The sequence below is a fragment of the Vombatus ursinus genome, unplaced genomic scaffold (assembly GCF_900497805.2).
Source record: "Vombatus ursinus unplaced genomic scaffold, bare-nosed wombat genome assembly UNPS02014778.1, whole genome shotgun sequence".
Classification (NCBI taxonomy): Eukaryota; Metazoa; Chordata; class Mammalia; order Diprotodontia; family Vombatidae; genus Vombatus; species Vombatus ursinus.
This window is the reverse complement of record NW_020954556.1, coordinates 21,654,996-21,670,242: the sequence shown is the minus strand read 5'-3', so window position 1 is coordinate 21,670,242 and position 15,247 is coordinate 21,654,996. Positions and strand designations below refer to the sequence as shown.

Below are 15,247 nucleotides of genomic sequence, written 5' to 3'. Positions count from 1 at the left end.
CCAGATACAGATAAGATGACTGGAGATGGCTCCAAAACAGTGGAAGACCTTGGTCTTTATAAGCTAAGGTCTTTAACAGGTCTCAGTTTAACTGAGACAACCCCCATTCAGTGATCAAGGCTAGATACGAAATGAGGCACAGAATGGCCTCTCACAAAGCTGATAGGGTTAGAGGAAAGGAGGACCTAAAATCAGGTCTTCCTGACTCCAAGACTCGTCTATATATTACACCAGTGATGTCAAATTCAAAGAGAAATGAGGGCTACGATGCAGGCATATGCTGACTCAGAAAACCACAAATGAACAATATAGTATTTTTATTTATTTTGGTAAATATTTCCCAATTATATTTACTCTGGTTCAGACCTACTCCGGAGTGTTGCAGGCAGCATTCAGAGTATATGACATCTCTGTACCACACCACACTACAACTGAAAAAAACTAATGTAATTTGGGGCTACACAAGCAAAGGAGCATAGTGTCCAAATCAAGGACAATATTAATCCTACTTCTCTGTTCTCCTAAGTCTACTTCTTTAGTATGAATGTCTAGTTTTCAGTGTTAAAGAGAAGGGACACTGACAAAACTGCTGCAGCAGGGGAACACTGCTACTTACTTATATACCCTCTATCAAAGAATAATAGGCCACTACCAGGTCACCTCTGAGTGAATAGCTTCGAGAGAGATACACATGAAGTAGCAAGTGAGGGAGGAAAGGGACACCTTCACAGTCAGCTAACGGGGTGACCCATGTCACAGCCAGATCACCCTCATTTGTAAAATGAGTAAGTTGGGACAAGATGACCTCTAAGGTCTTGACCAGCTCTAAACCTACAATCTTAGGCATTAGCCTTCCCAATTTCATTCTTGAAGAATCTTGACAGTACTTTGTATTCATCACCAGGTGCCTAAGGGGGATCTTCAAGAATTATTGAATTTTCACACTATAAAATGTTGGAAACCACTGGTCCAAAATACAGAAATTGTAACTGACAAGTCTTTCCTTAACACGAATTCAGCATATTCACTGTCTTCCAACGTTTCTAACATTTCTACTTCACCAACAAGTTCCCATAAGAAGGAACTGATCAGAATTAGGACTAGAAATAACAGCTCCCATCATTAATTCCTCCACCTTCTGAAAGATGAAATTAACAATGCAAGGAATTCTTAGGTCTGGTTCAAGTCCCTTGTCACAACTACCTGGTCTCTGTGCTACCTTTGTGATCTATATCGGGAAATTATGTATTTCCTTTAGCTGGCCTGTTAGCTAGTATTATACTCCTACTTGTTCCACAGTTCCACTTGTTCTCTTTGATACTCAACTAAATGATCTATACCATGATTTTCCTTCAAGTTATGTTTTCACATAGGTGACAATCTTCTTGATGTTCAATACCCTTCATAGGAAGCGGGGCAAAAAGAAAACTTAGCAATAATCTAGTTTAACCCCCCAGACTTTAGGAAAGAAAACCAAGGCCCAGGGAGGAAGTGAGGTTTCACTTCCTCCTAAGGTTTCACAGATAGTATTAGAGCAGGATTTTAAACCCAGGTCCTGTGGCTTCACCATACCGTAACACGCCCCCATGCTTTCCATTTAATATTCCTATTGTGTAAGGTATTCCTATCCATTACTATAGTACAATTTTAAGTCATATCCCATCAAGTCTCAGTGATACTAGGTCATATTTATCTCCTCACACTGAAATCTCCAGTTCACTTTACTATACATACTCTGTGTACTTATTTCTGTATAGACATCTGAGCTCATAGTTACTGTTTTAGATCCCTCTTCCCCATTATCACCTTTTGTGATTTATTAGGAAACTATAATTAGAAAACTATAATTCTTATATCTGCTACTTTTATGTGAATGTAACCATGTAATCTAGGTACTTCTCTTCCTTTCCCTCCATTTACAGCATAGTCTTCTAAATTAGATTGTCCAGATTCAAGGAAAATACAGTCTTCCTAGTTAGTCCTCTTAAAAATACTCCATTCTTAGCCAAAAACATCACCTACTATCCTCATCTTAAACTACAGGCCGGAAAGGGAAATCTCATTCTCTGATTAAACCTTCTTTTTCACTTTGCATATCCTACTTTCCTTTTTATGGTCCTCACCTTCTAATCAACAGCAACGGTGATGATGAAAACCAATAGCTTTGTGCCATCTCCTTCAATTCTTCAGTTTCCTCCCCAGTTCTTCATAATCTGGAAACTATTTTCAAATTTCTTTTGGCAGTTACTGTTTGTTTACACATAAATCAGCAGAAATGGGTAATCGTTATTTGGTTTGACAAATCTCAGAAGGTTCTCCTCCCATCTAAATACAAAGCCTAAGAATACGTAACACTTCTTAATTGTTTATCTCATGTTTTCATATGGCTACCTCCCAACCTCTCACCAAGGAGCCACATATAACCTGGGCAAATCTTTATTTGCTAAGGCCAGTAATTAAAGTCTTTACTTTTTGTGGTATCTGTGAATCTCACTTATCCTTCCATGGAACATGAGAAACTACTTCTTCCTCAGAAAGTCCAGATCCATTCTTTCTGGGAAGACCTTCAGACCTATTAAATAGCTCCAACTACTCAAGGTCCCTTTTTTCTAACTTTCTTATCATATTCTTCCACCTTCCAACTTCACACTCCTCACTGCATCTGTTAAAGAAGACTTTTGCTACTTCATTTTCTTTTTGTTTTTCTTCTACCATGCCAGGGAATACTTCATCTTATGTGGTCAGCTGGACAACAGGTATTCCTCAAACTAAAAAAAAAATTTCTCCTCTTTAGGAAGCCTAATCTTCCCTTAATACATACAAGTATTATTCGTGACAGAAACACCAATATGGCACAATCTGTAGGCAACTACAACAGTTCTATAATTCTCTCTACGTGCTGAAATTAAGATTCTGTTATTTGTAACCCCTCCTGGCTAGCTGTATTGCTATGGCATGATTTAGTTGCCACAGACCTATTTCCTATGCAACAGGGAAGCTCTCTAGCTTTATAAAAGACTGCCAAGTTCAAGTCAAGAACTATGGTTCAAATCCACAGTCTGGCACTGTGGAACTCTCTGGGCCTCAGTTTCTTCATCTGTAAAATTTAGGCATTAGGACTAGATGACCTCTAAGGTCTTTTTCAGTTCTAATCTACAATCCTAATCTCCTAGTCTACAAAATATTATTAATTAGCAATGAGCAAACCACTACCATAATACAAGGAGCAGCCTCAAGCTAACAAAGAGCAACCTCAAGTTAGCAGTATCTTGAAGAAACCCCGTAAGAAAAATTTGAGGCTCATTCAACTTTATCTTTCTCCTTCCCACTGTCTCCTTAAAATAGGAGTCAACTATTTCTCCTCATTACAGATTTTAAAATCACAGCATCTTAGATATGATTAACAAGCACTGCCAGCAGTCCTCTTGAGCTGTTTTTACAAAGAAATTGTTCAGAATGGTAAAATGACTTTCCCGATGTCACACAGTTACTAAAAGGATCTGCATATACAGCACACTGTCTACTGCAACATGCTTCCTTAAATTCAAACCCCATCCCTAATCCCAACATGGATTTATGAACCTCATATTCACTTGTAAAATAAAGAACTAGATCCAATGACATTCAAACATTTATTATTATGCACTTATTTAGCTGTAGACTATATGCTAAGTGCAACCATGAATTTAAAGGTGCTTTCTCCTTGGGAGGAAAGTTAGGGCAAATAAAAGCAAAAAAGCAGACACATCACCTACTGACAAAGGTCCAAAGTGGTAATGTATGGCTATGAAAGTTGGACTGTAAGAAAAGCTGATCATCTGAATTGATGGTTTTGAATTACAGTACTAGAGAATACTTCTGAGAGTTCCTTGGACAGCAAGGAGATCCAATCAGTCAATACGTAAAGAAATTAACTGACTATTCATTGGAATGACAAATATTGAAGATGAAGTTTAAATACTTTGGCCACATAATGAGAAGACAGGATTCATTGGAAAAGACTGATGCTAGCAAAGACTAAAGGCAAAAGAAGGGGATGGCAGAGGATGACATGGATAGATAGTGTCACAGAAGCAAAGAATATGAGCAGTAGAGGACAAAAGGGTCTGGCATGCTATGGTCCATGGGATCACAAAGAGTTGAACAGGGCCAAATGACTGAACAGCAAGAAGATACTGGGAATACAATGACACAAATACTGCTTTTAAATAGCATACAGTCCTATAATGAGGAAAGACTTGTACACAAGTAACTATGATACTGGGGAAAATGAGATGAGTGCAAAGGTCCAGGCAAAACCCACAAAAAAATCTGAGTGAAAGATCACTTTCACCTGGAAGCTAAGAATTGGGGAGGACAAAGGAGACTTCCTAGAGGAAGGACTTCGAAATAAAGGAGAGCCTTCAAAAAGATTAAGGAGTGTTATGTTCAAAATAAGAAACTAAGGCACAAAGTTCTGAGCATGATCAATTTATTAGGAAAAGCACGAATTTCCCAATAAGTAAGATCTCAGCTTCCCCAGCAAAACTAAAATACCAAACGAGGGGGATAGCTCCCTAAAACAGTTTTTGGGGAGTACAGAACAAAGAAGAGAACTTCCTAGACTGGAACAAGCTGTGATTGGTTAAAAGAACTCAACATCACGAATGGTGAAATCAATACGATTAGTTACAGAACTTAAGCATAGTGGACAACATGACTGGTTGGAAATTGAGAATGAGGGGCTAGCAACAACCCCTGCCTTCCCTCCTGTAACTAGGAAAAGTTCATTGTTTGAATCCACCTACAAGGTCAGAGATAGTGGATCAGATTTCTGTGGATAACAAAAGACATCCTTGAAGGATAGCTTGATAGTGTATAGATACTGGACTAGACTCCCTGGTGTCCACCTGCATCCCTCAAGGGTAGCAGACTTCTTTGAGGCAAGAAAAGAACAGTGATAAGCAGAAGAACTGGATTTCTAAACTTAACTCATTACAAACCAGTTGAATTTCTGAACTAAGTTCAAAGACAAAGAACCATGACTTATGCAATTACAGGACAAAATCAATTAATTGTAAATAGCTTCAATTAAAAAAAGACACAGAATCAACCTGATAATTTCAGGAAAGAGCAACAAGTTACACTGGACAGGTGGGTTGAAGACATTGTGGAAGGCCTCATATGCTACGATCAAGACCTTCATTTTATAGCTAAGAAAACTGAAGCTCAGGAAGGTTAAGTGACTTGCCCAAGATCTCATAGGTGAGAAGCATCAACAGTAGGATGTGAGCCCAATTCCTCTGATACGGAAACTAAGGCTGAGAGAGGTCAATTGATTTGGCCAAGGTCTTGTGACCAGAAACTAAGGGCAGAAGTTGAACCCAAGTATTGCTTCTCATATTCTGAGTAAAGAAAATAAAGCAGAACCATAAACCAATTTTCAAATGAAGACAACTGAAGTTAAATTAGAATTATCTTTCTTATGTAAACACACTTATGAAGTGGGGAAGGAAACAAGCATTTATTAAACACCTCCTATATGTCAGGCCCTGTGCTTTCACAAGTATAAGTACTTTACAAATGTGCTTTCACAAGTATAAGTACTTGACAAATATCATCTCATCATCTCATGATGGCCCAGAAGGCAGGTGCTGTTATTATCCCCATTTTACAGATGAGTAAACTAATGAAGAAGTTAAGTGACCTGCCCAAGGTCACACAGCTAATAAGTGTCTGAGAATTGTTTCGAACTACAGTCATCCTGACTCCAAGCTCAGCACTCTGTCCACTGTGCTCCCAGATGCTTTAACCACTTCTACTGATAGAATCACTGTGAGGAAGGGCAATCAGTGGGTGTGGAAGAAAACAGAAATATACTCCAAAAGAGAAAGAGGAAAATTGTGCTTCAGATTGAGTATTATTTCAAATAAACTGGTGATAGTGTTTTCATGAATAGTAACTGTAAAAACTCCCTCACACAAGCATATGATGGATAAATGAAAAGGGCATTCAAAGAATCCCAGAACTGAAAGGATATTGAAAGAATCATTTATCTCAACCCCTTCATTTTACAGATAAGGTAACCGAATCCCATGAATGTAAAGTGACTTCCCCAAGCCCATACCGATATTAAGCAACAGAGGGAGAGCTAGAGCCAGAGCTAGCTTATTTCAAGTTCCTGGCTGTACAGCACCATTCTACCTTAACAAACCATTTTCACCATGAAATCAAACTAAATTTGGAACAAAAACTCATGAAGGACAATTACATTAACATCCTAAAATGTAAACTTCAGTAAATAAACTATAAAGCATTCTGGTCTCACAAAAGTTTTATATTTAGTCTTATTCCATACTTATCCAAAATGGTTCACAAATTGAAAAGCATGTAATCACCCTTAAGTTAACTACTTAGTAAAATTGTAAAGTACCTGAAAGGTACTTACTAACCCTTCTAGAATGTACTGGAGAGAGGCTGTCACAATAATCTAAGTAAGAGATAACAAAGAGTCTAAAAAGAGGATGATGGTGGTAATAAAAGAGATTGTGGAGAAAGAAATGATAAGACTCAAGTTATTAAATATGGTGGGGTGGGGGGCTGAAAGAGAAGGAAGACTCAAAGATGATAGGTTTCTCTAGCCTGGATAAGTGGCTATAGCTATTATTTTAGAGGAGAGGGAGAAGCACATAGAACTGTGATTCCATCAATGTAAAGAATTTCTAGTGTCTGCTGTGATAACACCATCCATTGGGGCAGATCAGCAATTCTTCTGCAATTTACACTTAGTTGTCTGAACTACTAAGATTAAATGACTTGTTCAGGGTCACAAAGCCTAAATCCAAAGTTAGCCCTCTTTCCCCCATGCCATGCTTTCTTTTCCACTATTGCCAATTTAATATTCCTAAATCATAGCATTGGTTCTTGCCACTCTCCTGAACAAAAAAAAAAAAAATCTGTCTCTCCATTACCTACCAAAGAAATTCCAAACTCCTTCACTTGGGATTCAAAGCCTTCCACTTCACTCAATCTCATGTCCTAGAGACTACTTAATGGCTCTCTAAATATGCCCAGTGGTTTCCTGATCCTGTATGTTTACTTACACTGTTAGCTTCCCCAATTCTCCCTATTTAATTCCTACCCATTCTTCAAGTCCCAGTTCAAATACCAACTTCTCCCTTCCCTGATTGCCCTCCCCTTCTCCAGCCTGAAATGATTTAACAACCTGAGAAGGTCATCTATAATAGGTGCTTCTACTTCCTTTCCTGTCACTCTTAACTCCCTACAGTCTGGCTTCTATAATCTCATCATTCAAACCAAACTCTTCTCCAAAGCTATTAATGATCTCTGAATAGCTAAATCTAATGGCCTTTTCTCAATCCTCATCCTTCTTGACCTCTCTGCAGCCTGAGACATAGCTGATCATCATCTTTTCTCTTACACTTTCTTCAGGTTTGCATGACTTTACTTTCTCCTGGTTTTCCAATTGCTCCATCAAAACCTCTTTTGCTGGATCTTCATCCAGGTCACTCTCTCCTTCTCCCTTTATACTATTTCATTTTGTGATCTCATCAGTTCCCGTGGATTTAATCATTATTTCTATGAAGATTATTCTCAGATATATTATTATTGTGAATACCACCATCTTCCCAGTGACTCAGTGGTATTCTTGATTCTTCACTCTCCTCCCTGCCCCGCATTCAACCTGTTGCTAAGTTCTGTCAATTTTGCCAAAATAGCACCTCATTTTTTCCCCTTCTCTCCCAGCATCCTTTGACGCTGCCACCACCCTAGTGCAGGTTCTCATCACTTTAGATACCAGGATTTCTCAAATAGCCTGCTGGTTGGTTGTTTTGCCTGCTACAAGTCTCTCCCCATCTGATCCATTCTCCAATCCGATGTCAAAGCAGTCTTCCCACAGTGTAGCTCTAACCATGTCATCCTCCCACTCTATCTAAGTGTAGGCTGAAGGAATTAGGGAAGTTTAGCTTAGAAAAGATAAGATTTAGGGGAGATGTGATAGTTGTTTTCAAGAATTTAAAGGCCTCTATCACCTCCAGGATCAAACATAAAATTCTGTTTGGCATTAAAAGCTGTTCAAAAACTAACTCCCTGACCACCCACCCACCTTTCCAATCTTCTTACAACTTAGAATCACACCCTCCCACATACATAGCTTGACTGTACACTGTTTTCATGTTGTCTGTTTTTTACCTTTTTTTGTATCCCCAGAACTTAGTACAGTCCCTGGCACAAAGTGGGTGCTTAATTGTTTAACTCTCTAAACTAATATAGGACTTCACACACCATTCATATTATATTTTCACATCATATTTTGTACTAGAGTTATGTATATGTAGCTCAGCTTCCCTTCTAGATTAGAGGCTTTATGAAGTCAGGGGCTATCCTCCTGTGACCCCCAAGCAGTCTAGTCTTCTAGATTCAGGCCAATGAATCATAAATATTTGGGTTCAAGTACAACCTCTGAAACTGACCAGCTGTAGGACCTGGGCAAGTCATTTAAAATTTCAGTGCTCTAAGCAACTCTCTAAGTGGAGAGAAAGTGCTGACCAGCACTGATAAGAGTTTCCTCATGAAGAATTCTCTTTATCAATAAAATAACAGTCTAATTCTTATCCCTATTCCCTACAGAACCTAAGATAGTGTCTTGAGCTGAGTATCACAGAATTTCGGAGTCAGAAAGGACAACTGAGGCCATTTGGTCCAACCTCTACTTGAAATGAGAATCCCATTTATATTACACCTAAGTGCTCAATAAGCCTTAGCTTGTAGACCTCTTGTAAGGAACAGTCCACTCCCTCCCCCAATGTGACCCATTATTTTGGACAGTTCTAATTGTCAAACTTTTTCCTTATATCAAGCCTAAATTTCCTTCTTCTACCAAATGTCCTTAGTTCTGCCCTTTAGGCCTTTAAATTCTTGAAAACAACTATCACATCTCCCCTAAATCTTATCTTTTCTAAGCTAAACTTCCCTAATTCCTTCAGCCTACACTTAGATGTCATGAACTTGTCATCATCCCGGCCATCCTTCTCTGGACACTCTCCAGCTTATCAACATCCTTCTGAAAATGTGGCACCCAGAACTAAACCCAATACCACAGATGTGAGATGATGAGGGCAGAGTGCAGTACTTGCTCAGCCCTGGACAATAAGGCTCTCTAAATGCTGCCTGAGGTTGCATTACCTTTCTTGGCTGCAAATCACACTGCTGATTGGTATTAAGCTTAGAAAAAGCAATCACTGGCTCCGCATTAGAAGCACCTGGGTTGGAATTGCCCTTTTGGGAAGTTACTCTATGTGACCTTGGGCAAGTTATTTAACCTCTCTGAACCTCAGCTTCTCCATCTTTAAAAGGAGGAAGACAGATTACATATCCTCTAAGGTCTCTTCCAGCTATGACCAATAATCCTATAATCTAGTCACAGCACCTAGTATTTTCATAACCCCACCCTGTACTGTGAAATTGATTTTTCTGAACTAAGACCTGTAAGACTGCATTTATCTCTATTCAATTTCCTATTACTGAATCTGGCTCTATGTTATGGATTGCCAACATTTTCTTTTTTCCACTCTCCTTAATTCTTGCCAGTCTGGTTTCTGATCTCATCTTTCAACCCAAAATCCTCATCACTCAAATAATAGTCTGATTAAAAACTCAGAATACTGGTATGCATTCAATTAGCATTATTAAGTACTTACTATGCACCAGAAACTTCGGAATACAAAGACCAAATAAAATAGTTCCCACCCTCAAAAACCTTTCATTTTATTGAGGAATAAATAACACAATTACAAGAAATTAAATTTTACACACACAAACCCACACACATACATGAACACAAAATAATTCCCCTGGTAGGGCACTAACAACTGGGGGTGGGAAGGTGGTAGAAGAATTAGAATAGTATTCTAGGACATGGCACTTGAGCTGTGCTTTGAAGGAAGCTGGAGAATCAACAAGGTTTAAATGAGAAGGGAGTACATTCCAGGCATGGGCACAGCTTATGCAAAGAACACTCAGGAGATAGAATATCATGTATGGAGAATAGCAAGCAGGTCAGGAACACAGAGTACATGAAGGAGAGTAATATGTAATAAACCTGGAATAGGAGGCTAGATGTGGTCTAGTAGCTAGAGAGCTAGCCTCAAAACCAGACCTGGGGTCAGGTCCTCTGACACATCCTGGGACAAGACAATTTGGGCAAGTCACTTAACCTCTCAGTGCTCTAGGAAATCTTTAAAGACAATGGTTTTTAACCTGGGGTCTCTGGATAGACTCCAAGGGGTCCATGAACTCGGGTAGAAAAACATTGTCTTTTTATTTCAATATGATTAAACCTAATTTCTTCACAATCTTATGTATTCTACTTTATGTCTTTATAAGGATGATTCTGAAAAGGGGTCCAGAGGCTTCAAGGAACCAAAGGGGTCCATGACACAAAACAGGTTATCAACTTCTGTTCTAAGATGACATGTTGCAGAGAAGGTGCCAGCCTAGACTAACAGAGGAAGTTGCTTTATCTGGAAGTTCCCCATACTATTGAAATCACAGGTCCTGGAACTATCCTTGTATTTTTTTTTTACAAGAAAGAGATAAAATTTCTCAAGCAAGGGAATGACACTGTCAATTCTGTGTTTTAGAAATATCAGCTACACAGAGACTTGAAGAAAGGAGACAACTGGGAAGCTATAACAATAGTCTAGGGAAGAGATGATCAAAACTTGAACAAGAGTAGTGGCTGTGTTAATGGAAAGAAGGTAGATCTGATGAAGACTGGCAATTGGTTGAATGTGAGAAGAAGGAAATATTTTGACATGATTCAGCTACAAACATGGAGAAAGATGGTAGTGCCCTTAATAAAAATCGTAAGTTAATAAGAGAAGGTGGTTGGGAGGAAAGTAATTAAGTTCTGTTGTATATTTGTTGAGCTTGAGATGCCTACCTATGGGACATCTATTTGGAGGTGTCTAATAGGCAGCTGTTGATGACTAGAAGAAAGACTGGACTAGATATATAAATCTGGAAGTTACCTGCATAGAAGAGATTGCTATATCCATGGAAGCTGATGAGAACCTCAAAACAATGTGGAGGAAAAAAAGAGAAGACGGCACAAGACAAAATCCTGGGGTATCCATAAATTTGAGCAAAAGGACAATGTCTCAACAAAGAAGCTAGAGAAAGAGCATCCAGACAGATAGGAATCAGAAGAGAGCAGTGTATAAAAGAACAGGGAAGAGAGTGTTTAGGAAGAGATGGTGGTCAACAATGACAAATGAAGTATGACAGAAACAGTCTAATATTTCTGGTAAATGAGCTAGCAACTATTGTTTCTTCATCCTCATCAAACGAAGCGCTTCCACTTATTTTTACCTGCAGGACCTGAGTCACTCATTTGAGGAATAATTTCTACCTTAGAAGCCACATAAAATTTCCTGAAGCAAAAAACTGCTACAAATAACAATCTTCCTTTTTGTCAATGGTTCTCAGTCTCTTTTAAACAGATCCCTCACCTAGCCCCCAGCTCTTCTCACCCATACCTAAGTCTTAACCATTCTTTGGCAATCCTCATAGTTTCACTATCACTCTCTCCCCCAAATCTTATCGAAATAGCTCAAGCCCCCAAATCCCATCCCCCTCACTCTCAGTAGATGACCTCCTATTTTTTTGGGGGGGGGGCAAGATTTGGACAAGGCAAGAAATGTAATTTAGGAAGGTCATTCCACCTACCTACAACTCAGTTTCCTCAGCAGTAAAATGAAGGCATATGAATGATGAACTCTGAGATTCCCTTCAGTGTGTACCTCATATATCAACTTTTCTCCCCTGACTTTCTTGATGCTATATTGTCCTGGCTGGCTCTCCATCCTATTTGACCTCCCAGTCTCATGGATTCATGGAAACTAGACGGGCCTTAGAGATCATCTAGTGTTATCCTCTCATTTTAAAGACAAAAAAGAAAAAGCACAAAGAAAATAAAGTGACTTGTCCAAACTACACAACCATTAAATATCTTGGCCAGGACAAGGATTCTGGTCTTCCCAGTTCCTTTTCCACACTGAACCAATGCCTCTGTTACTAAGTATGGCTATTTACCAAGATCTCTATCACAAGGTCCTCTTGTCTCTATGATGACTAAGTATTTAATAATGGGTAAGTCATTTAAACTATGGCCCTTAATTTTCTCACCTGAAAAATTATGTGATAGAACTAAATCAGGAGAGCTCAATCTGAGGTTCCTGAACTTGGTTTTTTAATATTTTGACAACTGTATTTCAACACAATTGGTTTTCTTTGTAATTCCACTTTGTGCACTTAAAGATATTATTGTGAGAAGGGGTCCATAGGTTTCAGCAGACTGCCAAAGAGGTTCATGACCTGGACCCAAAGGATCTCTAAGATTCTCCAGTAATCATCTACATCCACTTCCATGGTTTCTACCATCAATCTATAAAGATGACCTAAGGAAACTCATTTCAGAAAAACAAAAAATAAGGGTCAAAAGAAACAAAATTTCTTCTTAACTCAGTTAAAGACATTCCTTTTCCCAAGTATTAGGGTCCTTCTATAATTAAAATGAAAGATTTTCATCTTGAGTCTTGCAGAATAGTACTCTATTGAGTAATCCTCAATTAAAAAATTATTTTCCATTCTCCTAGGTCCAGAAATATAGTTTAGAAAATGAGGAGAAGGGAGTATTAAAAAGAAAGGTTAAATTAAAAAGGAGGAAGGGTGAATCAGGAAGTACATACTGAAAAGGATATTCTGTGGAGGACTGATAGTCATTTGTGAGTAAAGGAGCTGGGGGGGAATAGTAAGTAGAACAAACTATGGGAAAGCTCACAAAACTAACCAGATATATTGTATTAGGAAAGGAGAAAATTTAACAATTAAAGCATAATTCCTGAAATCTCATCAAATGTCAAAGGGAGTTTTTTATTTCAGCCCTGCTACAGACTATGTGACTAAAGCAATGTGAATGTACTATATATTCATGTTTGGGTCAAACTTAAGGCAGTCAATTTAATTCACAAAACTGTATTTTTCTGATCCTTAAGTAAAACGTAGAAATCCAAGGAAACTAATGAAGTACCAATGACAAAATCCTAATGATAACTCCCATAGATGAGACTGATTAAAAATAAAAAAGGTGTGTTCTATTAAAGAATCTGATCTTTATCATTTTCATCCCATAAAAATTTAATAGAATCCAAACTTTGTGATATTTAAAGAATACAAAGACTTTTAAAGAAAAAAAGAGTCTTCTTTGATTACTGTATTGGCAAGATTTACATGTCACAGCTATTATATTCATACAAATCACACCTCTTCTATATTACATTGCTCAGAGTTCACTGACAGTTCATTTGTAAGTTGTACACGCCTTTAAAATGGAAAAAAAAAACCCTACTTCATAAGCTTAATTTGGTTGTGCCTCCCTATAATAAATCACCAATATTTTTTCTTTTCCATGACTTACTAGTCCCATTTTGAAATACTTAAAGCAAAACATTTAACAACATATATTATTTTGTGAAATCACAAAAGCAAAAAATACTCCTTAGCATCAACTTTCGTTTACTAACCCCAAAGACAACTGTCAGTTTTAGAGAAAATGAAGGGAAGTAACACTGCTAGACTCTTGGTTTCAAAACTGATAAGCTGCTACAGAGAAGCATCATATGCCTAGTTTGATTTCCACTGATAATGTAAAACATGGTTTTTTTTTTAATTGTAAAAAATAAGTTACAGCAGTGGGCAAAGGAAAGAAAAGTACAGGTAAAGCAAAATGTAGATCTAATAGGGCGTTGATTTCTTGGCAATGTTGGCAGAGGCAATAGACACACCCCTAGCGTCAGCCTGAAACACTACAGCAGTGAATCCTGTCTGGGGATTAACGTTAGAGCTGGGAAGGCAAATTTAAATCGCCATGATTCAAAAACAACCACCACCGCAGGAAAGATATTTTTGGAGGTAGTAAGGAAAAAATCCGTGGTAATGAGCAAACATTCAAAACAATCATTCCCGTCCTTTGGGATTGGATCTACCCTCTGGTTTACCACTAAATGTGTGTTGGACCTTTCCTGTTTGCTCATTTTGAGAGAAAGGGAGCCAACTAAGAAAACCCCCGTATGGTCGCAATCAACATCAAAATAAATACCAACGGGAGACGGGAAAGAAAAAGGTTCTTCCCTTCCCTCTACGAGTCTTCCTGTTTAGTAGTCAAGGCAATGGGAGAAATACCAGCAAAAGAGGACCACAGGCACTAAAGTGCTATTCGCCCCCTGGCATTTGTTTTTATTTTCTTAAGGTTGATTATCAGGCCGAAGTTCCCAGACGGGGAAAGGAGGAAAAAAGGACATGGGGGAAGGAAAAGAAATAAAGAGAGAAGAGGGGAGAAAGTGGAAGAGGGAGCATATCTCCGAGGAAGAGCAAGGAGGTGGTGGGGTAAAGGGGGTTGGGGGGGCACAAGCTGGCACTGGAGGGGCGAGGGTGTGGGTGGCATGGCAGGTTGCAGCAACGGAGGAGTGCGAGAAGTGGGGTATCCTCCCAGAAGGGAGCAGATTTCGGGGGGGGGGCTGGGGAGGGTTAGGGGAGAAGTGAGAAGGAGGACGAAGGAGGCTGGAAGGCGCAGTAGCGGTCCTGCCTAAGGGGCCCGAGGGCGGAGGTGGGGGAAGGGGGGTACGGACAAGCAGGGGCCCACGCGAGCTCGGCCCCACCGAGACAGACAGACCTACACATACACACACACACACACACACACACACACACACACACACCCAGACGGCGGGGGTCTCTCGAGGAAGGCCGGAGCAGAGGGGACAATGGGGGTGGGAGGTAAGGGGTGTCAATCCACCCCCATCCCGCATCCCAGCCCCCGCCTTTAAGCCCCGCTAAGCGGGTCCCAGAGATGGGGGGGGGGTTCTCACCATGTCGGACGCTGGGTCGGCCGCTCGCTGGCTGGCTCGGTCGGAGGGGCGGGCGTCGGCTCTCGGGCTGGATCCCCAGGGAGGAGCTGCAGCTGCAGCTGGCGGCGGCGGAGTGGCCCGGTCTGGGCTCTCGGTCCTGGGGGGCGCGGAGGAGGGCCGCGCGAGGGGGAAGGGGAGGGAGCGTCTGCGGAGGAGAAGCTAACCACACGGCTGACGAGAAGAGGAAGAGAAGTGGAGGGGCAGCGGCGGCGGCGGCGGAGGAGGGCGGCTGGAGAGCAGGGTCTGGCGAGGGGGAGGGAGGCTCGGCGGCGGCGGCG

General features: G+C 40.0%; 1 protein-coding gene across 1 annotated transcript in view; it reads right to left on the bottom strand.

Annotated features, from left to right (window-relative positions):
* PPP3R1 (protein phosphatase 3 regulatory subunit B, alpha) overlaps positions 1 to 15,006 on the bottom strand; it is a 90,297-nt gene extending 75,291 nt beyond the window's left edge. Inside the window, exon 1 of the mRNA XM_027865519.1 lies at positions 14,931 to 15,006. Coding sequence (XP_027721320.1) covers positions 14,931 to 14,933 — 3 coding nt within the window. The 5' untranslated portion in view covers positions 14,934 to 15,006. The remainder of the gene's footprint in view (positions 1 to 14,930) is intronic.
* Positions 15,007 to 15,247: the final 241 nt, after the last annotated feature.